At 45.9% G+C, this 25,848-nt stretch overlaps 1 protein-coding gene and 1 non-coding gene across 55 annotated transcripts in view; both read right to left on the bottom strand.

Moving 5' to 3' along the window:
• The window catches only part of Eif4g3 (eukaryotic translation initiation factor 4 gamma, 3), a 215,308-nt gene that overhangs the window by 31,572 nt on the left and 157,888 nt on the right, over window positions 1–25,848 (bottom strand). For all 54 annotated transcript variants that reach the window (XM_017320161.2, XM_006538775.4, XM_006538770.4 and 51 more), the window contains 8 exons: window positions 23,687–23,933; window positions 18,770–18,903; window positions 17,005–17,124; window positions 11,898–12,068; window positions 9,585–9,782; window positions 4,892–5,038; window positions 4,224–4,460; window positions 2,838–2,942 (listed from right to left, as the gene is read on the bottom strand). In XM_017320161.2, coding sequence (XP_017175650.1) covers window positions 2,838–2,942; window positions 4,224–4,460; window positions 4,892–5,038; window positions 9,585–9,782; window positions 11,898–12,068; window positions 17,005–17,124; window positions 18,770–18,903; window positions 23,687–23,933 — 1,359 coding nt within the window. The remainder of the gene's footprint in view (window positions 1–2,837; window positions 2,943–4,223; window positions 4,461–4,891; window positions 5,039–9,584; window positions 9,783–11,897; window positions 12,069–17,004; window positions 17,125–18,769; window positions 18,904–23,686; window positions 23,934–25,848) is intronic.
• Mir6399 (microRNA 6399) lies at window positions 12,223–12,306 on the bottom strand. The gene has a single exon (NR_105825.1). It is a non-coding gene; the product is annotated as a microRNA 6399 (primary transcript).

The following is a 25,848-nucleotide window of genomic DNA, read 5'->3' as shown; positions in this document are numbered from 1 at the left end:
AAAGCGTCTACTTTTCCACTGCATAAACCATATAAAATATCTTGCTAAGTGGAGAAGTAAGCCCCTCAGCTTGTCACGGATGACAGGGGTACTGTAGGATTTCAAGCTAAGGAAATGAACACTGGCGGGGTGTGCAGCGCACATTCCAACAACTGAAGGGTAAGCGTCAGAAGGAAGAAGTGGCTGATGCAGCTGCCAGGATGGCTGACGAACTAGGAGAGAAAGGAAGTGGGCCAGGAAGAAGGGAGATTCTTCAGGACTGTGTGACATGAGGGGCTAATACTCAGTTCATGTCTTGGTTCACAGCAGCTCTAAATCAAAGGGGACAATCATTTTTCTTCCTTTACTATGACTCTGGTACCCTACCCAGAATGCCACACAAAGCTGCTTCTCTCTTCTCAGGAGACAAAACTTGCCTCACTCCATCCCAGCCTCCATTCCAATGGCCGAAATGAGCAAATATGGTGGAGACATGGGTGGAAAATGGTTGAATTTAGCTTGTGAGGGAGCTCTGAGCAACAGGTCACAGCTTTTGCTACTAAGATTATACCTGGGTTTAGCAAGACAAAGAAGCCTCATTGGTGCCCTAAGAACTGAGAGGAATGAAGGGGCAGTGCTTCCAGCTGAGGCAGATAAACATGGCAGCCGGGATGACAGGGTGCCCATGAGTTTCAATGGAGACACTTATCTCACTGAACTGTGGTACGGTCTGAAGGACAGCAATAGCATCATTGTAGAAATCAAACACATGGCTTATGAGTTCAACATGTTCACTGTGGAGAGGAGACTCCAGCTGTTCAGTTTAGAAAGCCTGAGTCTCACTGACCAGTACTGAATTCAGATGACCAATGTCAGAGCTGCAGTGTGGTGTGGTAACTGGGAAAAAAAAGCCAGGCAGTGCCTTCTTCTTGTACTTTAGTCCAGGGCATGAAGCAAGAACCGTGCCACCCACACAAACACCACCGACTTCTTCACTTGAGTCTGTTTGATCTCCCCCCGCACCCCTTTCTGTCACCTTGACACAAGCTAGAGTTATCTAGAAGACGATTCTTAATTGAGACCATGCCTCTGTTAAGGAACATCTGGGTGCTTTACGGCTCCTGGCCTTAAATAAAGCTGTGATGAACATAGTGGAGCATGTGTCCTTATTACGTGTTGGAGCATCATCTGGGTATATGCCCAGGAGTGGTATTAGTGGGTCCTCAGGTAGTGCTATGTCCAATTTTCTGAGGAACTGCCACACTTATTTCCAGAGTGGTTGTAACAGCTTGTAATCCCACCAGCAACGGAGGAGTGTTCTTTCTCCACAACCTCGCCAGCATCTGCTGTCACCTGACTTTTTGATCTTAGCCATTCTGACTGGCATGAGGTGGAATCTCAGGGTTGTTTTGATTTGCATTTCCCTGACCACTAAGGATGCTGAACATTTCTTTAGGTGCCTCTCAGCCATTCGGTATTCTTTAGTTGAGATGCCCCTCAACAGAGGAATGGATACAGAAAATGTGATGCACAATTTACACAACTGAGAACGACTCAGCTATTAAAAACAATGAATTTATGAAATTCTTAGGCAAATGGATGGAACTAGAAATTATCATCCTGAGTGAGGTAACCCAATCACAAAAGAACACACTTGGTATGAGCTCACTGATAGTGGGTATTAGCCCAGAAGCTCGGAATACCCAAGATACAATTCACTAACCACATGAAACTCAAGAAGGAAGATCAAAGTGTAGATAGATAATCTGATCCTTCTTAGAAGGTGGAAAAAAAATACCTATGAGAGGCGTTACAGAGACAAAGTGTGGAGCACAGACTGAAGGAATGACCAGCCAGAGACTGCCCCACTTGGGGTTCTGAATCCAATATAGAATCACCGAATGTAGACACTTTTGTGGATGCCAATAAGAGCTTCCTGACAGGAGTCTGATATAGCTGCCTCCGGAGAGGCCCCACCAGTGCCTGACAAATAAAGAGGTGGATTCTCTCAGCCAACCATTGGACTGAGCACAGGGTTCGCAATGAAGGAGCTAGAGAAAGGACCCAAGGAGCTGAAGGTGTTTGCAGCCCCATAGGAGGAGCAACAATATGAACTAACCAGTACTTCCAGAGCTCCCAGGACTAAACCACCAACCAAAGAGTACAGATGGTGGGATTCATGGCTCTAGCTGCATATGTAGCAGAGGATGGCCTAGTCAGTCATCAATGGGAGAAAAGGCCCTTGGTCTTGTGAAGGCTCAATGCCCCAGTGTAGGGGAATGCCAGGACCTGAAAGCAGGTGTGGGTGGGTTGGTGAGCAGGGGGAGGGAAAGGGGAATGGAGCTAGGGGGTTTTCGGAAAGGAAACCAGGAAAGGGGATAACATTTGAAATGTAAATAAAGTAAATATCTAATTTAAAAAAAAAAAGCTGGAAGTGGTGGTGCACGTCTTTAATCCCAGCACCCGGAGGCAGAGGCAGGCGAATTTCTGAGTTCGAGGCCAGCCAGCTTGGTCTACAGAGTGAGTTTCAGGAGGCTGTCTCGAAAAACCAAAAAAAAAAAAAAAAAAAAAAAAAAAGACCATGCCTCCACCCAGACTGACTACAGGCAGTCTGGAGGGCATTTCCCTGATTAATGCATGTGGTTTGTCTCTGAGCAGGTGGTCCTGAGCTGTGTAAAACACAGGCTGAGAAAGCCAGTCAGCAGTTCCTCCATGGCTTCCTCTTCAGTTCCTGCCTCCAGGCTCCTGCCCTGACTGCCTTTGACCATAAGACTGTATCATAAAACTAAACTGAAAGAAACCCTCCCCTTCCCAAATGGTTTCTGGTCATGGTGTGTATTGCTAGAAACCTAACTTACCAGTCTGAGGTCGATTACATCCTGAAGCATGAACCGAATTCTGGAGGAAGTTTTTCTTTCTTTGACGATTTTCTCCATCTGGTTAAAGTACTGGTCCATGCGTGGCTGCAAATAATAAAACCACCATGATTTCTGGCCGAGAAATTCAATTTCCTTTTTTTCCATGTACTTTGGTTTTTGTCTTTATTATAAAGGTCCTCATCTGCAGTCTAGGCTGCCTCGAACTTGTTATCGCTCTGACTCAGCCTCCCGAGTGCTGGGATAATTACACATGGGTAATGGACCACTCTAAGGTACCAAGTAGAGTTTTAGGTGATTAAAGAATAACTTTTTATGGCTAGAAGGACTGGTGAAATTTTATTACCACTGTATTGTGTTTCTACTATGTGTCCACACATGGAGGTGGGAGGAGATTTCTGGGAGTCGTTCCCTCCTTCCACCATGCGGTTCCCAAGGATCAAACTCAGGCTGACAGGCTTGGCAAGCAAGCACCTGTAATCATTCAACAATTTCCCTGTCGCCAGCAATGGCATTTAATGGAGAATATATGCAGCCACTACAGAGAGCACACTTGCTAGGCTCCTGGCATGTCATACTGCAGCTTTGGAAGACCCAGCACTCTGTCTGTCCTTTGCTCCACGATCCACTTCCTATGATCTCTGCTGAAACTATGCAAGCAGAGTAAGTTATAAGATGCGAAATACACGCTTAGGCCTGAAAGCTGGAAGGCCCTGCCTCTGTCACATACAAACATAACCCTGGGTGACTCATCTCTGTCATTATTTCTCTGAAGCATTTCTAATGTGTTTCCTTTATTTGTACAGTGTCAGACTATGTCTTTATAGCTTCCTATACAATGATTAGGTGGCAATGTCATTAATTAGTCCTTAAACTTAAGAAGCAAGTGAGAACGGGGCATGATGTCCCATGCATTTAACCCCAGCTCTCAGGAGCAGAGGTGGGCAGATCTTTGTGAGTTCAAAGCTACTCAAGTCTACATAGTGAGTTCCAGGACTGCCAGAGCTTCATAGTGAGAATCTGTCTCAAAAAACAAAGCAAAACAGAAACAGTGACTTGAAGTGGGCACAGTGGTGCACACATAATGAACAACCCCACTAGCTTTTCTATCCTCTTTTTCAGACCTGGTCCATTTCTTAACCTACTTCTGCTTATAACCTATAAAATGGTTATGAAAGAGAAGGACCAACCCACCTAGGCTGCAGACGGACTGACCTGCACGTGACTAGGGAGCACCTCCCCTTAGAGCACTGTGAGGAGCACTGTCAGTCACATGTGCCATGAGGAGGGTGGAAGGAGCCTGCACACAGACTGCTCCAACAGGGGTAGGCTCCCTGGGGCCGGGAGACTTGAGTCTTTGCGTGGTACCTTTGCTTTCTCAAAGTCCAGGTCTTTGCCGATGGTGGTGAGCAGGCGACACAGGCACTCCAGGGACTCTTCATCGTGGTTCTTCAGGAGCTTCACCACACAGTCATGCATGATGGCCTCCGTCAGCATTTTCAGTTTAAAGAGTTCTCCAATGAACTTGATGTTGCCGATGGATCTCCGCCGGGCTTTGTCCTTGGCTTCTTCCAGTTCGTCGTGAAGCCTTGTCCTCTCCTCTGGCTGTTGTGTAAAACGGGGGGGGGGGGGGGGGGGAGAGAACACCTAAGATTGCAGGGCCTCACTCCTTCGGGGCTCAAATGCTCTGACAAGGACCACTGAGCCTCACTCCTCAGAAAAAAAAGACCTACACACCAAAGTGTGCATCCTTCCAGATAGATGAACCTAAGGTCTATGTTAGACTAACGTTTGCTGTGGAAGTGACTGCCTCTAACATAGGACTAAAGCATTTTCAATGAGAACACTACACCTCTACACGCACGCCGACACACAGACACACAGACACACAGACACACAGACACACAGACACACAGACACACAGACACACACACACACACACACACACACACACACACACACACACGGTCCCTCTGTAGGTGCCATAGCTAGTTGTAGGACAACTCTGACAGTACTTTATGTCAAGAAGGTCTTACAGCGCTGGCAGCTTCCAGTTCTTTCTGCTTCTTCTCAAAGACGTCATCATCTGCTTTGTCTTTCTCGAACTCCTTCTGGCAGCGGTTAAGCAGCAGCTTCCGGAAATTCACTGTGTTGCCAGGCTTGTCTGCCATGGGCACCTTCAGCTGCATTCAGAGAACAAAGAGCAACGGCATCCAGGTTACTTAATGCAGACAGACACACAGGTAGACATTCTAAAACACATAGCTGAGTCTTTCACACAGTGCAACAGAAAGCTGTCTTGTCTCTGACACAGAGAAGACACACACCTTCTGACTTCTGTGGATATATCCCAAGCTGAAGTGGAATCTATTATGAATACAGTGGTTACTTCCATATACCTACACCATTAAACTGTGGAAGGTAATCTCTTTGTTTAAACCTTATTATTATTTCATTTATATAAGGTGTGTGTGTGTGTGTGTGTGTGTGAGTGTGTGTGTGTGTGTGTGTGTGAGTGTGCATGTACACATGCATGCACTTGGTGCACCCGTGGAGGATTCTTACTTTCTACTTGGGGAATGGGGATCAAACTCAAGCCATCAGGTTGTGGAGCAAGCCACCTGTATCCACTGAGCCATCTCACCCTCTTTTTATTCTGACAGCAGAATGTAGCCTCCATTATAAGAAAACACGAAATTCTCCGACTCAGTTACTGTACAACATGGAAAAGGGCTTTTCTGGACTCAGAAAGTGGATCCAACAGTTCTTAAATTAATATACTGCCTCAACCATGTGGGTGAAAATCATTTTTTTTTTGGGGGGGTAGCTGTTTTTGAGACAGGGTGTCACTACTTTAGGCAGGCTTGGGTCCCATCATGGAAGTCAAGTTGGCCTCAAATTTGGAACTGTACTGCCTACGGCACCTCAGTGCTGGGATACCAGCCTGAGTCACCAGTCATCACACCCTTCTTACTTGCTTTGAAGTAATCAGGGATGAAACCCTAACCAAACATGTAGCATCATGCTGTCTATTTTTGAGAGGCGCCTCGGCAGCTGCAGCTGGCCTTGACCTCATATAAAGCTATGATGATGGTGAACTCCTGATCCCCCCACCTCCAATTCTGTCCTCCAAGTGCTGGGATCAGATATGCTATCAAGACTAATCAAGAGGATTAATCTTATCAACGAAATGGCTATGGACACCTGATCAAAACTGAAGGGCTGGAGAAAGTGGCAAAGAACAGCCATGACATCACAGTGAAGTCAGGTCCACCCTACTGTCACACCAGGGCCCAGAGCCAGTTACCAGGCTGGCACATGTTAACTGGCACAGGCCTCAGTCGCAGCATTTGGGATGTCATTGCAAGGTGACAGTTCAAATGTAGCTCCTTCAACCCACTACTATCTTCTCTCCAAGGCCAGTGTATATAACAAGCTACCTACACTGTGCACAGAAGCAAGGAAAGACATCTTTACTGGAGACACCCAGAGACACACCCAGAAGGATGCCTACAAAACTCCAAACAGAGCCCTCTTTTCCCAAAGCTGGATGCTGCTTCGGTGCACTGTGCAAGAGACACTCGCTCCTCACCCAATGCACGCCAGCCACACCCACGGTCCGAGGCAGATATCTCATCTGTTAGACCAGTCTGCCCCAACTCCTGAGCATCTTGTCAGCTTCCCCAGTGCTGGGATCACAGACGTGCGCCTTGCTTTCTTTCCAGTCATCACGGCGGAGTCTGACCCACTCACAACCCATCCCCCTCTCCTCACTTCCCCCACACCTGTGCAGGGGAACGTAACTCCCAGATGTTTCAACCTCCTTGGCAGCTTTCTCCATTTTGCTCCAGACTCACACTCCTGCCACACAGATAAGACACAAGGGAACTTCTCATGGGACATGGAAAGAGATTTTTCAAGTTTTTGTTTTATCTTCTTGACTTTTTGAGGTAGGGTCCCAAGTACTCCAGGCTATAGCTGAGGACCTTGGCCTTCCTTCTCATGTTCCCATTGGAATTACAGGCCTGCTTCACACCACTTTCTCAAATTCTTTACCTTCTTAATTAGGGCTAATATTTCTGTGATAAAAACTATGACCAAAAGTATTTTGGGGAGGAAAGGCTTTATTTCATTCTCAGTTAAAAGCAGTGAGGGCAGAAATTCAAGCCGAGACCTGAAGGCCTTGGAAGGGCGCTGCTCACTGGCTTGCTCCCCACTGCTTGCTCAGGCTGCTTTCTTACAGAACCCAGGAACACCAGCCCAGGGATGGCCCCACCTACAGTGGGCTGGGCCCTCCTCCATCAATCACTAAGTAAGAACACGCCTTACAGTCTTGCCTACAGCCTAATCTTATGAAGGCATTTTTCTCAACTGGGGCTCCCTCCTGTCTGACCACTCCAGCTTGTGTGAAGCTGGCATAAACCTGGACAGCACACTTTTGTATCCAGGCATTCACTCTCCAGACACAAAGTGGTATTTTAGACAGGAGGACTTGAGCAGCAATTCAGAGGCATTCTGGAATGTAGATTTTCATTTTCATGCTAATTAATTAGAACAAAATATGGCAACTTAGGTTACAAAATTAATTTATTTATTTTAGTTAAAAATGTCTTTATATTTTATGATTTGAGAGTGAGGTCTACAGTATAGATCTCTGGCTAGCCTAGAGCTCAGTACACAGCCCAGGCTGGCCCTGAACTTTTCATGTTCCTCCTGAGTGCTGGGAGTTGAGGAGTGAGCTGCAGTGCCTGGCTAATCTACTGTTCCTTCATTGCTGAGATAGGGTCTTGTTGGCATCGACTCTGCAATGATACGACTGACGATACTCCAGCCTGACACTGTCACTATCAATAAGGCCTGTAGGCAGTTCTCTTCAGGCACTAAGGTGTGACATTTCAGCTATGTGCCTTCCAGCTGGCTGAGGTCCTGAGTGTCCTTTAGTCACTTCTTATTGACCTGGGAGAAGCTATGCATCGGAAGCTGCCTTTCTCTCTTCTGATCCCTGAGTTGTACATGGTTTGCCTGAGCACAAGGTGGTAGGGAAAGGCACCAAGTGCAGCTGTGTGGCTTGTTAAAACATCTGTAATATCAGCTCCTCAACATATCTAACGATGCGAGAAAAAAAGGGACTCCATTGTATACTTTAGAATTCACCTAAGCAATGCAAAAATCACATGAGAAGGTATTCCATTCATTCATTCATTCATTCATTCATTCATTCATTCATTCATTCATTCATTCCAGTCTCTCACTCATTTTTATAGTGCTGGGTGGGCTCAAGTCACCTAGAAGGAAGGGTTCAAATGGAGATATGTTGAAGCGTTGGTAGATCACTGATAACATAGCTTGCTTAGCATGTGCAAAGCCCCGTGTTTCTTATCTCGCCCAAAAAAACACAACAATGAAAGAGAGAGTGTGGGTATGAGTGGAAAGCACACAATCTATGTACACAGCACTGAGACTGAAAAAGGAATTCTAAATAATGAGAATACATATCCCCCTCAATCTGTGACGACACTACCCAGCTAGGGTTGCTTGAACACTGTCAGCTGAGCTAAAAACCTCTGTTGTCAGAGACTGGTCTCTCCTTGAGCGGTGTGTGGCAGCTCCCAGAGAGGTCAACGCTAACTCAAAGCATCTCCAGATGCTGGCAGCTGGAGAGGAGGGAGAAGGCCCGGGAGAAGACTGATCCAGCTCAATGTTAGAGCTGAGGTCCTATCAATCAACAAAGAATAATGTTTGAGGGCTCCAGAGGCACCTGCTGCTATGCCAGAGGACCAGTGTTAAGGTCCCAGTACCCAAATCAGGCCATTCACAATTGCCTGTAACAACAGGGAATCTGACGCCCTCGATGGTCTCCCAGGTACACACACTCGCATATGGAAACTTGTATGACTATGTTTGCCACACCCACCCACACAATGATGTAGATGCAAGGAGCGGTAGGCGGCTCAGGCGGTGGCTGGTGGTGGAGGTGCTGAGCCAGCGCCAGCCCGCCTCACCCTCCCTCTTCCTGTTTCCCTTTCTACGAATTTCTTCAGCAGGTAGACAATTATCCAAGCGGGAATGCTATGTTTACAATGCTGTAACATTGAATTCACTTGCTTCTCTTGGTTTAAATAAGATTTAATCTTAGTCATGTGCATGTATGTCCATATATATGCTACGGATTAAATTAATGCTTATTTCTTTATTTTAGTTGTTGCTGAGATCCTAGGCAGGTCTCAATGCTCAGAGAGAATGCTCCTGAGTGCGAGGACTGAAGGTGTGAGCTACTATGTCTAGCAAGAGAGGAAACATTCCGATTTTGAATATTTTTGATGATAAGACAACTATCTTCGTAGTTTCAGAGGCCAGAATTAGAACAGTTAATTTAATTTTAAATTTAGTTTATGTTAAAGTTAGTACCGGCTCTAGTTCTACAAGAAGACACTCCAGAATAAAACCGTTGCCTGTGATCTGACTCCACACTACTCCCTAACCCTCACAGGGTTCTCCGGGTTGGAGGAGACCATAAGCTTGTCCCATTTCAAGCAAGTCTCCAAATACCCCGCCCCAGAGGTGGGAACAGACATTATTTTTGCAAAATTCTTTTCTATCAGTGAGAACAGATACACCAGGGCTAGCAATCTACTCTCCCCTTTGCACTGCAACGACACTGGGAAGACTACACTGAGGGGAGAGTATACCTCTTGGCGACTCTCGGTTTACTGCTTCCTCTCTTCTTACCGTTACTAGGCACCGACACATGTTTGCGTACGCCACAGAGAAGCTGGGCTCATCGATAGCCTTCTCAAAGACAAGGTCGATGACCCCTTTTAGCCGCTCCTCCGTGTCCACCGTAAGAGCCGACACTTGCTTCATCAGCTGGTTGAACATCTGTGGTGTCAGTTTATTCAAGATACTTCGAACTTTTCTGAAAAGTTCCTAGGAGGGTTAAAATAAACAGCATTAGCCAGTCTTAAATGCACCCACTTAACATCTAAGGGAACTCCCACACTGCTCTTCATATGGAACATTTTAGAGAGGAGGAACGACTTGTCACTTAATGGTCAGTCAGGAAAATTGAATACAGTTTCCTTTCTTCTTCCACTTTGCTCCTATGGAACCAGAACTTGGGGGGTGGGGGGTAGGTTGGGGATTCCATATCCTATACAGGTTCAACTGTAAAACAGCCCTGCCTCTTCCCTGAGCATTTCTCAGACCTGAACAGTGCATTTAAAGCTTTAAAATGGTTGATGCAACCTTTGAATGACTATCATTTTAAAAAATTTGTTCCTAATTAGGGCTAAATAAAAAGATTTTGATTCACAAAAATTTACGAGAGCATCACATGGCCGGACAGTGGTGGCGCACGCCTTTAATCCCAGCATTTGGGAGGCAGAGGCAGGCAGATTTCTGAGTTCAAGGCCATCCTGGTCTACAGAGTGAGTTCTAGGATATCCAAGGCTACACAGAGAAACCCTGTCTCGAAAAAACAAAAAACAAAACCAAACAAAAAAGAAAGCATCATATATTTCCTAGGCTGACCTTGAATCATCAGGCCAGAGCCTAGGTACTGGAAACTCCCGTCACCAGAGTCCTACCATGTGACTAGTGGGGAGTCACTAAAATTAAAACTAGTCCTTTGCTGGTTTTGAATAAGCAGCTTAGAGCTGTACAGAGCAAGGAGGGGGGCAGTGGTGTAGGACTTTAATCCCAGCACTCAGGAGGCAGAAGCAGGCAATCTCTTTGAGTGGGAGGCCAGCCAGGAGTTCTAGGTGAAGCCCTGTCCCAAAGAGTTGACTTAAGAGTTAAAAGAAGAATGTAAAACAGTGGACAAGGCTGGAGAACATTGACTGTTCAATTCCCAGCAACCACATGGTGGCTGCAACCATCTGCAATGGGATCTGATGTCCCCTTCTGGTGCCTCTGAAGACAGCTAGTGTACTCATATACATAAAATAATTCTAAAAAAGAAAAAGAAACAGCGCAGCAATATCCCACGTGTCTATGTTATTTTTACCACTGCTTTTCAATACCCTCTGAAAGGGCCTCCGTGTAAGAAGAAAAACAAAGACCAACACCTCGGAAAGGGAGAGACCAGCCCAGTCCACAAAGGACAACAGCTGTCTGCACATAAAACCTGACTGCAAGTCTATAAAGAGCTCCCAGTCAGCCAGCCCAGTGACCTCAGGAGCCACAACAAGCTGCAAAGGCTGTCAGTCAGTTTATACCCACCTACCCTTCACCCAGCCTGCCTCTGTCCCTCCATCCCTCCCTGGTTTTGAGACAGTGTCTTGCTTCCAATTGCCTAGTACTTAGTAAAACACCCAACAAAACAGCCACAGGAGCTTCTAAGAAGGACTGAACCCTGCAGGAAGACTGAGAGAAGACCAGAGCAGAGCAGAAGGAGGCGGATAAGCCTCACCTGCTGGGAGGCTCTGTCACTGGAATGTCACTTTTGTCATCTACAGTTTAATTCAAATCCTAATCTGCCTAAGCTTTCCATGTTATCAGTTAGTTTAACAACCAACCAACCAACCAACCTCAAGGACTTAATCCCATACGACAGATATAAAGACAACACCAAAACTGAACACCCCAAAGGGTTTATTTCCAGCACCCACACAGCAGCTCACAATTGGCTCAGTTCCAGAGGATCTGATGCCCCACCCCCACCCCCACCAAGCCTCTGGCAGCACAAGCTGTGCTTTCTGTCCACAGAGACAGAAGCAGAAAGAAAGCTTGATCCTCAGGTCACAGACTGATCACCAACACAATGGAAACACGGCTCTGCAGAAGGGGAATAATGAAACTGGCACCTTTAACACTAGGGTACAAGGCTGAGTTTGAGGTGGTCTACACAGCTGTTACTGGAATGACACTTTCGGGCCACCAACACAGAATTGATTATTTCTTATTATGTAGGCCTCAGTAATGAGGCCCACAGAACAATGCTATTTTATATATATATATATTATATATATAGAGAGAGCCTGCACGGGAAGGCTCAGGCTAGTAACACACTTCTGCCCAGGACACAGGCATAGTGCTCCTCACCTGAGTTTTAATGCTTTCGGGGTCATCGGCGTGGCTGTCCCGTTTCTGGCTCGGCTTCCAGGCATTCTCCGCCTTTCTCAAGTGCACATCTTCTTTTACGGAGACAGTGATTATCTTTCTGGGCTCCCTTCTCTGGCCAGGTTGAGACCTCCGAGGTCCAACATTCAACAGCTAGGACAAGAACATTACATGCATTCAGAGAACGCCCAGCAGCCTGCTTCTGTGTGGCTGCTCAAGCTTCATGGTCACAGCAAACACTTCTAGATGAAAAGACCAGGTATTAGGTGTCCAGGTTAGAAATAATCTTCCTGAGGAGTCAGGAGGGAGAGAGTGCCTCAGAATACCATCATTGCAACAGCTTTACCTCTAAAAGGTTCAAGGATCAAACAATGGTATCTGATAAACTACCACTGCAACCCAGGAAGCCTGTGCTCAACAGAAGCCACACCGGTGGCACAGGCCTCGATGGGCACACCAGGGCTCCACAGACGTTCCCAGGAGACGTCCCCAGCTACACCCACCATCTGTCGAAGGAAAGGAAAGAAACAACTATCTGTACTAGGGGTGCTACTGCCCCACACGGCTGTCAGCCCAGCACGTGGGACAGGAGATAGAAATGTCAGCCTGGGCTACACTGACTTCTAGGACAGCCTGGGCTAAGGGTGAGACCCTGTGTCAAAAACAAAAAAAAAAAAAAACAAAAAAACAACAAACTATTAATAAATTCTAACCCAATAAGACATTGAAACAAAAGCTGTATTTGTGAACTTTCCAGGTAGAATTTCAATACAACTTTATTATTAAATTTTCTGTAACAGACACCCACTCTTAAGGCATTGTGATTCCAGACTTCTTCAATGCAAGGGGAACTAACTCTTGTCTGGAAAAAAGTCTGTATTTCTCTCTTCCCCTCCTACCATGATACGTGTAGTAATACAAACATGCATCAATGACAAAATGGTCATCAAGTTAAATATTGTTAAAGCAAAATAAATTGTGCAGGGCTGGTGACATGGCTCAGAAGTTAGGAATGTTTGCTGGTGGCCAGACATGATGGTATACACCTGTAATCTCAGCACGAGGACGGGAAAGCAGGTGGATCCCTGAGTTCAAGGCCAGCCTGGTCTACATGGCAAGTTCCAGGAAACTAAGCTCCATGGAGCTCTACCTTAAAAAATGGGGTGGGGTTGTTTTTTTTTCCCCGAAACACCAAGTTTGGTTCCGGGCACCCTCGTTAGGTAGCTCAACTACTGTTTGCAACCGAGAGAGGGAGAAAGAGGGAGAGAGGGAGAGAGGGAGAGAGGGAGAGAGAGAGAGAGAGCACAGCAGCTAAGTGTACTGCTTCCTCTTCCAAAAGGCTTGAGTTCAATTCCCAAGGACCACACGGTGGCTCACTTCCATCTATCCTGGGATCTGATGCCCTGTTGTAGCATGCAGGTATATATACAGATCGAGTTCTCACCAACACACAAAAAATGAATAGATCTTTAAATAGGACCCACTGTTTTTGCTTAGGGCTGGAGCTCCGAGCACCCATGGCAGGCAGCTCACAAATGCCAGGACCTCTAGGTCCTTGGGGTCCAATGTTCTCTTCTGGTCTCTGCAGTTAATGCACACATACAACATGTACAAATCCACACATACGCATGTTTTTAAAAAGTCTTATATAAACAAAAATTTAAAGCTATATTTTGTATGTAGAACTAACACCTGCCACCTTAAATGTGTTTTAAGTCAGCTTCCTTTATTGGTTTTTGAACTTTACTTCCTTTTGTCCCTCTTTGAAATAATCTCACTATGTAGCCCTGGCTGTCTCCGCTGGAATTCAAGGCATGTGCCCTTATTTGGGGACACAGGCAGGCTTTCCTGCAGTTTAGGCTCTCCTGAACTAGAGAGCCTCCACAGCCAGCATTGCTGCTCAAGATTAGTCAGAGTCGATACTGTGCTTGGATTTCTCAGCCTTGTTACACAATGATAACCTGGATTTTCTTCTGATTCAAATGCTGTAAATATTTGCATTATTTTTAAGAGGATTGTTGACACTACAGAAAAAAAGTCTTCGTAAGATGCAAACCACAATAGTATCTCATTTAGTAACAGTGCTGCACTTTTAAATACATAGAGAACTCCGGGGGAAAAATACGGACTAAAGTACCATAAAAACAGACTGTCCGGGTCAGATACAGACCTAACCAAGGTTGATAAGCTTAAAAGCATTTCCAACTCAATGTTCCAAAGGCATTCCTTACACCAACCATGAGTCAAGGACTCGAAATGGCAGTGCCAAGTGGACATCAGGATGAAAGTTCAAATCCTCGTGAATACTGTCAAATGTACCAAGAAAGGACACAGAACAGATGGCAGGATCTCATATGTTTCAGCAAACATTAAAACAAAACAAAAACAAAAGCAGGCCAGATAAGGAATGAGACATGGTTTAACCGAGTGGCACTAAAGATAGAAACAGCAGGGACAGTGGCTGCGGCAGAGTGAGGACAGTTACTCACACATGATCTCCTACACAGGCTCTAGCCCAAAGAGCTCTGCTGAGCTATCCAGTTAGCCAAACGCTGCCTGGATGTTGGGATCAGACTCACATTCCTCAGGCAGCTTGTATGGGTAAGGACCCTTTCCAGAGTTGGAAATAACAAGTAAACAATTTAACCCCTACTTGGATATAAAAACACACCAGAACAAACGCCCTGGGGAAACAGGAACTGATATAAAATGATGGAAGGTCACGGAATGAAGGCCCTGCAAGACAGAACAGGTGTTAACATGCAGACGCCGCGTCCCCAGCACGCATGTAAAAGACAGGTGACACAGAGTGACAGTGCACATCTGCAACCTCAGTGGTGGCGGTGGGGGCAGACACACCATCCTGAAAGCCTGTTGCCAGCCTGGGTAGCTGAAACAGCAAGCCCCACCCACATTCCACAGGAGACCCTGTCTCAAAAAACAAGGTCATCTGTGATGGAGGGGGACACTAGACATGGTCCTTGGTCTGGCCACAGGCATGTACCTTGTGCATCTATATACCTCATATGAAGAAGATTCACACAATGCATATTTGAGGATAGTCATTTACAAAAACTAGTGCAAACACCAGTAAGTACGCCTCGAGAGTGTAACCTGCAAGCGAGACCGACTGGCACACATCTCCTCACCCACTTTAATTTCCCAGAGGAAAAAGCCACCCCGTGTTAAAAAGGTTATACAAGGCAAACTGCCTGAGCTTCTGTGAAGCGGGGAAGCTGAGGGTCTCAGGAGAAAGCCAACCTATCCTGGGCTATCTTTAGCACCATTACCAAGCCATTCATTGGCCACCTCTGTGCTTGACATAACTTCTTTGTCATCATTAGGGAATTCTTTTGGGGCGTGCTAACGATCCCTATCTTCTACTAATCCAAGGGACAAGAATACTATCAGATTGTCTGTGAGGCCAGAAGGCAAGATTCCCCTGTCTGCCTATAACCCCTTACCTAAAATCTCCATTGGTGTACTTAAAAAGTGATTATTCTTTTGTTCTTTTACTAAAAAATGTCACAGAACTGCGAGGAAGTTAGAGTGGGGCATTTGAAGAAACCCAAATCTGAGTACTTGGGCCTCACTCACTCACTGTTAGCTCTAAAATAAACTTTACAAAATTGATATATTTATCAAACATATATGCTAGAAGAGAGTATCAGATCCCATTACAGATGGGTGTGAGCCACCATGTGGTTGCTGGCAGTTGAACTCAAGACTTCTAGAAGAGCAGCCAGTGCTCCTTCCTCTGAGCCATCTCTCCAGTTCTAGAATAAACTCTTACATTGAGGTGAGAGCTTTAGTTTGCACTGATATTATAAATGGTAACTTTAAAACTATCCTTTAGGGGCGTGGTGGCACACGCCTTTAATCCCAGCACTGGGGAGGCAGAGGCAGGCGGATTTCTGAGTTCAAGGCCAGCCTGGTCTACAAAGTGAGCTCCAGGACAGCCAGAGCTACACAGAAAAACCCTGTCTCGAAAAACCAAACCAAACCAAACCAAAAAAAAAAAAAAAAAAAAAAAAAAACCCCAAACTATCCTTTAAAAAAATATAGTTCTTTATAGTACTAGTTTCGGTTTTGTGGGGAGCACTTTGCTAACTAAGGCATCTCTCCACTTTCCCAAAACGTCGCTCTAAAATTTCATGCCTATTTCCACTCTTTTCTAAGAGATACAGCTTGTTCTCAACTCATATGCCTTGCTTTGCATCAAGTATTGGATAACAACGAACAATGAGCTGGTAGCAAAACCTGAGAAGACGCACTGCCCAGAGAGCCCACTGTCTGGAGAGCCCCCGCTCTGTACTTTCCATGGATGATTTAGGAGCTCCATCAGGCAATTCAGAGAGCACAGCCATGCCATGTAGAGAAGAACCAATGGTCCCCACGCTCCCTCTGATCTACAGAGGAGGGAGTGGACCCAACCTGCAGTCTGACACAGTGTGTCAGGTACCCAGTGCAGACCCTCTGGTGAGTGGCGATGCCACTCTGTGTGTCTGACAACCCACAAGTAAGTTACTAACACTACACTTCTGGAGACGCCATTTGCTTGTATTTTGACTTCATGGCCTATAGTAAATAAGAGCAAGCCAAAGACGACATCAACACAGACATAAAAAAGATGCAGCCCTTCCCTACAGGTAAGCAAGTCAAGGGTGAGAGAGACACCACTTATGGAGGGCAGCCCGGGGCTGGGCTTAGTTCCAGAATTGGCAATCCATGCCCGCTTTGCACTTTGTAAATCTGTAGAAACAAAGAGAGGATTAGCTGAAAGCCACTGGAATCTCTAGGATACCATGACATCCCAGAACACTACCCAAGACTGGTTCTATAGCAAAAGAATGTGCCGGTCAACTTCAACGGAGACGGTTAACACAGAGCAGACCAAGCCGCTGTGGTCAGACAGTGCTCATCCCTTTGCTGTAACACTCCCATGGGTATGAGCACGGAGGACAGTGTTTGCCTCTTCTACTTCTTCATCACAGGACTCAGCATAGAGAAGCCGCTCCTCGTGCTTAGACACAGTATCTTAACCGCAGCTTCCTGACTGACTGGGCTGTGGTAGGGAACTGGTACTTACAGGCACACCTCTTCCACCAGGCGTTTGCCTTGGAAAGTCTGCAAAGGCTGGGGTGAAGTCAGGTCCTCGAGGCAAAATGCGAGGATCCAGGGTCCGCATTGACAATCTGGGCTGGTTGATCTGCATGAAGAAGCAGAGAAGAGCTTGACGCACACGTGTGCCAGTGCATTCATTGCCACTGATGTGGTGAGCTGATGAGGTAAGCACTGATTCTCACTGGGGAAACTAGCCCCGGAGCTGCTGGATGTGAGTGGCCGCCAGGAATGATTAGGCCTGTGCAGTAAGTACTTTAACCACCACCCAGCCCCATTCCCCTATGCACTCACTACATAATAAACAAGCCCGTACTGCACTAACTTTTATTGTGCACCATATAAACCAACTGTAAAGAGGAAGGATGATGGGGACAGAGGGATGGTTCGGTGATCAAGAGCACTTGCTGCTCTTGAAGAGGACTTGAGGTTCCATTATCTACATGGCAACTCAGCATATATGTGACTCCAGTCCTAGGGGATCTGACAGCCCCTTCCTGCCTCTATGGACACTAGGCTCATATGTGATACACAGACATACATGCTGGCAAAGATCCATACACATAAAGTAATAAATACGCATTAAAAACTCAAAAGAGACCCGCCGGACATGGTGGCACATGCCTTTAATCCCAGCACTCGGGAGGCAGAGGCAGGTGGATTTCTGAGTTCAAGGCCAGCCTGGTCTACAAAGTGAGTTCCAGAACAGCCAGGGAACACAGAGAAACCCTGTCTCGAAAAAACAAAAAACAAAACAAAACAAAAAAAACCTCAAAAGAGAAGGCTTTAAGTCTATGCAAAGGACTGGGGACTTCTCTTTCTTTTCCTTTCTTTCCTTTTTCCTGTCCTTTTCTACCCCCTTTCCCCCTTTCTCTTTCTCTCTTTCTCTCTCCCTTTTTCCTTCCTTCCTTCCTTCCTTTCTTTCCTTTCCTTTTCCTTCCTTCCTTCCCCCCCCCTCTTTCTTTCAGTTTTTCGAGACAGGGTTTCTCTGTATAGCCCTGGCTGTCCTGGAACTCACTTTGTAGACCAGGCTGGCCTCAAACTCAGAAATCCTCCTGCCTCTGCCTCCCAAGTGCTGGGATTAAAGGCGTGTGCCACCACCGCCTGGGACTGGGGACTTTAAAAATCACTTTTGGGACTTGAATAACTACTGGGAAAGTTTTGAGATAAACAATATCTGAATTATGTTGTCTGCTACTAAGTCTCATCATCTAACCTCCCGCTCTGGTTCCCAATACTCCTGGCTGCTGCTCTAACTCCCTATGTTCAGAGCCAGGGATGCTCTGTGAAAGTAGCCTTGCTTCCTCCAACTCACAGCAAGCTCACTGAGTCAGAAGAGAGCCCCAAGAGACACGTATACTAATAAATTTTAAAAATCATCACCCAGGGCTAAAGAGCAGGCTGGGCAAGAAGGTTAACTTATTCTTGGAGGGCACCAGGGATTTCAGTGCCTGGCATCAACATGATGGCTCAACTATCTTCAACTCCAGTTCCAGGGGATGTGACACCCATTTCTGACCTCCTTGGACACTGTATTTATACACGCAAGCAAAACCCTCATACATAATGAAATAAGATCTAAAAGAAAGAACTTCTAATAATCTAAAAAAGACAACATTCTGGGCCCAGCCAGTTCTTAAGCATTACATTTTTTAATGCCTGTGATCTGACAGTTCCTAAGAGCTGCCTGCACTGCACCTGTCTGTACTCAACACTCAGATCACACGGCTTACCTTGTCAAGGACCACGTCGCTGATGGGAGGCAGGCCTTCTGGTTTTTGGATACAGGCGGGCATAAACTGGATGTCCAGTAGGAACTCCCGGTCATACTGCTTCTTGCCTTCTGTATCTGCAGGCTTCCAGGACTCTAAAAGAACAGCATGAGCAGAAACCATTTGCCCAAACCTGCCTCAACATTTACTTTACCTCTTCAAGGAAACAAAGAAGGGAACTCAAAGTGTCCGGAGCAATCTAGGATAGGCTAAGGCTAATCTAATAGTGGCCTTCCCTGAGGTGATCCACTGTTTTTGCATTGTCTGCAATGGGTAAGCTCTATGAGGCAAGGTCCCAAAGAGACTTCTCAGGATTGCTTCTTGTAGCTAATATGCCTTTCCTGTCATTACTAAAATAATATAATAATCCCTGGGCATTAGCCCACCCTATTAAATAGACTTCCTGCAGATTAATATAAAGAGGAACTTTCATGAATTAATTCAGTTTAGATGAATTAATAATTTTATAGAATTCTCAATTTGATTCAAACAATCTTGGTTTTAGTTGTTTTGCTAAAAAGATGTAACAAAGGTATAATCAAGCACAGAATTGCCCACTGCTCATAACATTAAGTAAGGGCTGTATATTAAGAAATAAAATGAGCACTCATATTCTAATAAAAGGAGACTAGCCTTGGGATAACTTTGTTTTTTTCATGTTTTTTTTTTTTAAAGATCTATTTATTTATTAGAAGTACACTGTAGCTGTTTTCAGTTACACCGAAAGAGGGCACTGATCTCATTACAGATGGTTGTGAGCCGCTGTGTGGTTGCTCGGATTTGAACTCAGGACCTCTGGAAGAGCAGTCAGTGCTCTTACCCACTGAGCCATCTCTCCAGCTCTTGCTCCAGTCCTGCTAGCTCTGCCCCACTCACTTTGGCCTGCTTACTGTAGCTGTGTTCAGATACCCCAGAAGAGGGCATCATATCTCATTATGGGTGCTTGTGAGCCACCATGTGGTTGGTGGGATTTGAACTCAGGACCTTCAGAAGAGCAGTCAGTGCTCTTAACTGCTGAGCCATCTCTTCAGTCCCTGTGATAACTTTGTGTTCAAGGAAAAGCATGAAGTTTGTGTTAAGGGAAGAGTATGAGGTCTAAAGATGAAGCTACAGGTGTGTACTATGGTTAAGACAAGGCCATGTGGAAATGTTGCTCTGAACTTATAACAAGCATATAGAATGAAACACGGCTCTGAACTTAATGTCAACATCCTTTCGGAACTCCCATTTTGTGTAACATTTTATCCATAAGGTAATTTTCTAAGAACTTTTACCTATAAGAAGGCTAGAGAAAAGAAATACAGATGATGGTTTGGCTTGGGGGGCTCTGAGCCATCAATCCATCTACACATCCATGCACCCATCCAATTGTAGTGATGTAGCCATTTCTGCTTCATCCAATGGGTGGGTTTCCTGTGTGACTCTCTTTCCTCTCTGGTTCACAAGGAGTTAACTAGCCTGGTCTGCAATAGGGCTCTTGGCGAGCTGTCTGCTATACAGCATGTGTTAATCTCCAAGGCCAGTGGTTTTCAGCCACAGAATAAGCTAGAGTGTCACATCTCCAGAAGCTAACAGCATCCAGTTCAGTCAGAGAAAGCTATAAGGCCAGAGATCACCAGCTACTGGCCTTCATTCAATACAGTGCCTGACCTCAGCTCATTTCCCTAAGGCCAGGTGAGGCCCCTGCATCAAAGTTAGCACAGGCATCCTGACAGCTGATAAAGAATAGATTCCAAACGTCTACATATAATGACTGGAAGGAAGGTGGAGGCAGCACTGTCTCCCCACCCTCCTCAGAGCCTGTGGCCAGGCTCACTTTTGTTTGTTTTTCAAGACAGAGTTTCTCTGTGTAGCTTTGGGTGTCCTGGAATGAGCTCTGTAGACAAGGTTGGCCTTGGCCACACAGAGATCCTCCTGCCTCTGCCTCCCTACCGCTGGGATCCATCACCACCCCGCCATCCAGGCTCTCAAGGACATAGGACTGTCAAGCCAGGAAGGCTGCAGAAATAAGAAACCAGACAAGATTTTAGCTTCAGGGGAAACAAAGTTAGCCACATGGTTGTTCATAGGGAAATGCTACTTTAAAGAAAAAAACCAAAAGTAATAAAAAATAGTTTTTTTCAGACAATGAAAGTCTAGTCAGCTAGATAGAGGACTTTCGTCTCTGCCTTCAGTCTAATTTGAAGAGACTAAGTGGATCCTAGAGAGGAAGCCTGACCTGTGGCCTTACGTTTTGGAAACAGGATTTTACTATGGAGCTCAGCTTCAGAGCACTAGGGTCAGAGTGCGGACCACCAGGGTGGCCTTAGCTCCTATTTTTATTACAAATTTTGAACTAGTATTTTGCCACAAGAATCTGGCTTGCCTCTGTTTGTGTTCTATCAACTATTTAACCCCACTTCTATTTTTAAAAATGTTAGCTTAAAAAAAAAAAACCAAAAACCTTATTTATTTTATGTTTCAGTGCTCTAGCTGCGTGTACACATCCATGCCAGAAGAGGGCGCCAGATCTCATTACAGATGGTTGTGAGCCACCATGTGGTTGCTAGATATTGAACTCAGTGCCTCTGGAAGAACAACCAGTGCTCCCAACCACTGAGCCACCTCTCCAGCTCCTCAGCTATGTACTGAGAGCAGTGGCTGCAGAGGCCCGGAGTGCATGGATCCCTGGAGCCAGACTTATAGGCACTTGTAAGCTGTTTGAGAGGGAGACTGGGAACCAGACTCTAGTCTACTGCATGGTTAGTATGTGCTTTTAAGGGCAAAGCCATTTCTCAAGACACCCTAGCCATACTTTCATTACAGAAAATTTATATGTGAAATTCGTAGCCCCAATCATGTCCTGGTAGCAGGCTGGACCCTGTGTTCTTAGGGTTTCTACCCCAAGAAACTCTCTTAATATTATGAAGATGTTCTCAAACCAACCCTGTCATACATATTTGTTAGAAAGTAGATAACTTATTGGGGTTTAGGATTTAAACTATCCCTTTCCCGATGTTACTGCTACACAAGGATTACAAGGTCAAAGGAAATCAGATGGCCACTAGATAGCTGGACCCTGTCACTTGGCAATGAATGACAGCACTGTCATCACAATTATGAAGAAAAGGCTGGCGGTCACTACCAGCGTTTAGTGATCTGCTGGGAGACACTGGTCCTACTGTGTAAAAAAGAAGTTTCTATACAAGACTGTTTTGCTTAACAGTTGCTACAGTCGATGTGCAATAAGAAGGCAACACTATGACTTAGACAAGCCCATCAAGTGCGGGTAGCGGTGCTTACACGACAGGCCAGGCCCAGTGGCACACATGTGGAATCCCAGGTCTTCTGGAGGCTGAGGCACAGGATTTCAGGGCAAGGTCAGCCTGGGGTACAGAGTGGGTTTTGTTGAAAAGTCAAACAGGGCTGTGACACAGCTCAGAAGAACAGCATTTGAAATTAAACCAAAATTTAAAAAATTAGTAATTCAATGTGGGAAGTATAGGTCAGGGGTTCCCCAATATTCCTGACTACAAAAACATTTCAGAGAGGATTCAGGCAGCGACAGGATGGATCAGGGTGAATTGTATACAGTTATGAAATTGCCTGTAACAGTTCCTCTGTAGGTTGAGGCAGGGGAACTGACACGCTGGGCCACACAGGGAGACAATGACTTCTGATAGAAGACTCAGGGCTACACCTCTCTTCCTACAGGAAATCATAGAAATGGTGTTTCATTGCTATTCTTTAAGCAGGGTACTACTGCTCAATGCTCTGTAATTTAACAGCCCCCAAATGGAACTAACTCACAGGTTTGAAGCCTCCTGGCCTGGATTATCCCCAGCCTGGCGCTTTTACGCTCAGAGTCTGCCTGATGAACATTACTTCCTACTGGTACAGGAAAAACACTTTCCACTGAGCTCAAAGAGCATATCCAAGGAGTCACAGCTGGACATACTGACAGCATGGCCCTCCATGGCAGCCCATAGCAATCATGGCTTGCAGAACCACCAGTCCGTGATTTGGGTTCTGAAGTGCTGGAGACAGAGCTACGTCCCACTAGGTCAGGGAGCGAAGGCATCCGTGGTGTCTTAGCTATGCAACCCTCTGATCTCACTAATCCTGCGTAACTCCTCACTGTGAGGCACACCCACGCTAGCTGCTGGTCCTTACACATGTTCAGTCAGGGGAAAGACAAAACCCCTGAATCCAGAGCAAGGGGTAGCCAGTCTTCAGGTCGCTGGTTGCAACTCCAACACCCCTGTAGACCAATGTGAAGACAACAGACTTGTCTTACTGAATTCTTTCTTTTTCCTTTTGACTTTTTAATTCCATATTTTCTTTATTTACATTTCAAATGTTATTTCATTTTCCAGACACCCCCTCCAAAAGCCCCTATCCCATGAGGGTGTTCCCCCACCCACCCACCCACTCCGCCTCCCGCCCTGGCATTCCCCTAAACTGGGGCATCGAGCCTTCAGAGGACCAAGGGCCTCTTCTCCCACTGTGCCCGACAAGGCCATCCTCTGCTACAGATGTGGCTAGAGCCATGGGTCCCTCCATGTGTACTCTTTGGTTGGCGGTTTAGTACCTGTCAGCTGTGGGTGGTGGTGGCTCTGGTCGGTTGACATTGTTGTTCTTCCTATGGAGTTGCAAACCCTGAATTCTAACAACCTGCTCTGCAGATTCCTATTGGCTGCTGTGCTAGGGCAGTGAAGGTTTTGCGAGGACTCTAGATATATTAGACAGCAAGCCCACCTTGGGTTAACCCATCTGTCCTGTAGTCCTTACCTTCTGGGAAGCTCCTGCCATAAGGTCAGGGTTTCTCTGTGAAGAATTTCGTTAAGACCCCACAGGAAACAGAGAAGGGACACGGGAAGCCAGGGACAGCTCGCTTACCTGCTTTAAACGGGAAGGTGAGCCCATCAGCAGAGCTGTCAGCAGAGCCTGAGTTGCCATCTCCCCCTTCCCCCTCAGAAGCACTCTCAGCGCCATTTCGCACAGGCTCAGCCTCTTCTCCGTTTCCTTCCTCAGCTTTCCCTCTCTTCAGGGCAGAGGGGTCTCTCTCAGACGGAAACCCTTGGCTCATCTTCTCTTGCTCAGGCTCAAGGACACTGTCAACTGCAAGCTCTTCTTCGGCTTTAGGCTAGAGTGCAAGGAAAGATGGACCTCCCATTACAACATAAATATTGTATACTGTATGCAATATACACTCAAAGCATGCCACTCAAGATGACAGCGTCTGCACTCAGCACATGGCACGAGAACAACAAGTTTTAAATCATCTCCCCGCCTGCCACGTGACACAGGGTTCAGACAGCTACTGGAAGGCACTCACCTGTGACGAATGGAGTCTCAATGTAGCCAAGGTTAGCATGAAAACACTGCTCTGTCTTTCAGGGTTTCTTTGTGTAATCCCGGCTGCCCTAGAACTCAACTGTGTAGACCAGGCTGGAACTCATGGATCCATCTACCTCACGCTACTATGTACACGCAGCAAAGGACAGCTAGTCTTGAAAGAAGATGGCCAAGAAGTGAGTGTGTAGTCCTGCTCAGAACCCTGGGCCATCATGACCGTGCCACACAGCTGGTCAGCAAGCAAGAGGCGCTCGACTACAGAGGCCTGCAGGCCTCCAGCTTTGAAACAGAGTTTCGGGGAATTAAAGAATTAAAAGTCTTACGATGATAATCATGTTCTACTTTACAAGGAGACCACAGTTCCTCTTTGCATTAATCTATTAACTTGACTGAAACCATGACCGTGTATGAGAAACACACATAAATCACTTACAAAAAAGCTCCTCACAGCACTGTCTCTTGGAGACACGGAATCACCTCTAGCTATGTGGGATGTTGAAGGCCTGGGTGTGCATCTGGGTTCTCTGTGAATAAAGCGTGTCTGCTGAGGGGACACTCTGAAGACGAGCCTACCCAACCAGCACCCATGGGACATCCACGGCACTCGAGCTTTAATGTGGATCAGGTGAGACAGAGTGCGCGAATGCAGCAGAACACCACGCTACAGTCTTGTGCGAAGTCTGTCCTGCACATAGCAAGCTTTACCTTACCCCATTTATGACACAGTTTTGTAATCTCAAACATGTCTTCTTTAACATGTAAAAATACGAGCAATGTGTTCCTACAATACATCAGATAACAAGACACAAATTTTAAAGTCTTACAAGTAGATACGCGCAATCCAGAGACCTAAACCTATTATGATCCTAGTGCACACACACACACACACACACACACACACACACAAGCTATCAAAAAAGAAAAACAAGGCAACCGTTATAGAGCTAACAGGTGGTCATCCTATGACCAAGCTTTGGGTTTAATTCTAAGCGACATATAAGAGGAAGAAAGATGGAAAAATCCCCTAATATTTAATCAAAGAAACCACTCAGGCCAAAAATTTCAGCCTGAGGGAGGAGGGAGCAGAAGGGTTAGAAGTTTGAGTCTGGGCTAGACAGACTGGTCACATGCAATCTGCTTCTATACAAGCCGAGGGCCAACGCAACAAAGTAAAAGCTGACACAGCAGACAGGCAGGGTGTGGCCATGAGCAAAGGTAAGTACTTATTGCAAAACCTGATTTGCTCTCCAGATGACAAGGCAGGAGAAGAAAAGAACCAAACCCTACTGAATGACCCTTGTATGTGTATACAACACACACACACGAAATTCAAGGCCATCCGAGGCTACATAGCAAATTTTCTAAAATCAGTAGCAGATAAGCATGTATAGCCACTTGAGGACTAGCCTGGGATACATGAGACATCGTCTCAAATTTAAAGAAATAAAATAAAATAAAAAAGGCAAGCAAAACCTTCAAATGCTGACATCAAATTCCAAGAATAAAGCCTAGAAATATAAATATATAATATATGTATATATATTAAAGAAAAGTAGGCTGCTTTCAACGTTTGGTAAAAGAAGACTGGGTAAGGCCGCTGAGAGGCTGGCCTGCGGTTCCTGGACCCAGCATCCAGGATGCTCTGAGTAAACTGACAAGGACTGGACGTGCGCTTTTCTATTCAGAGCAGATGGGTGAGGACA

This window comes from Mus musculus, chromosome 4 (genome assembly GCF_000001635.26).
Source record: "Mus musculus strain C57BL/6J chromosome 4, GRCm38.p6 C57BL/6J".
NCBI classification, from domain to species: Eukaryota; Metazoa; Chordata; class Mammalia; order Rodentia; family Muridae; genus Mus; species Mus musculus.
This window is presented reverse-complemented; position numbering and strand designations above follow the sequence as displayed.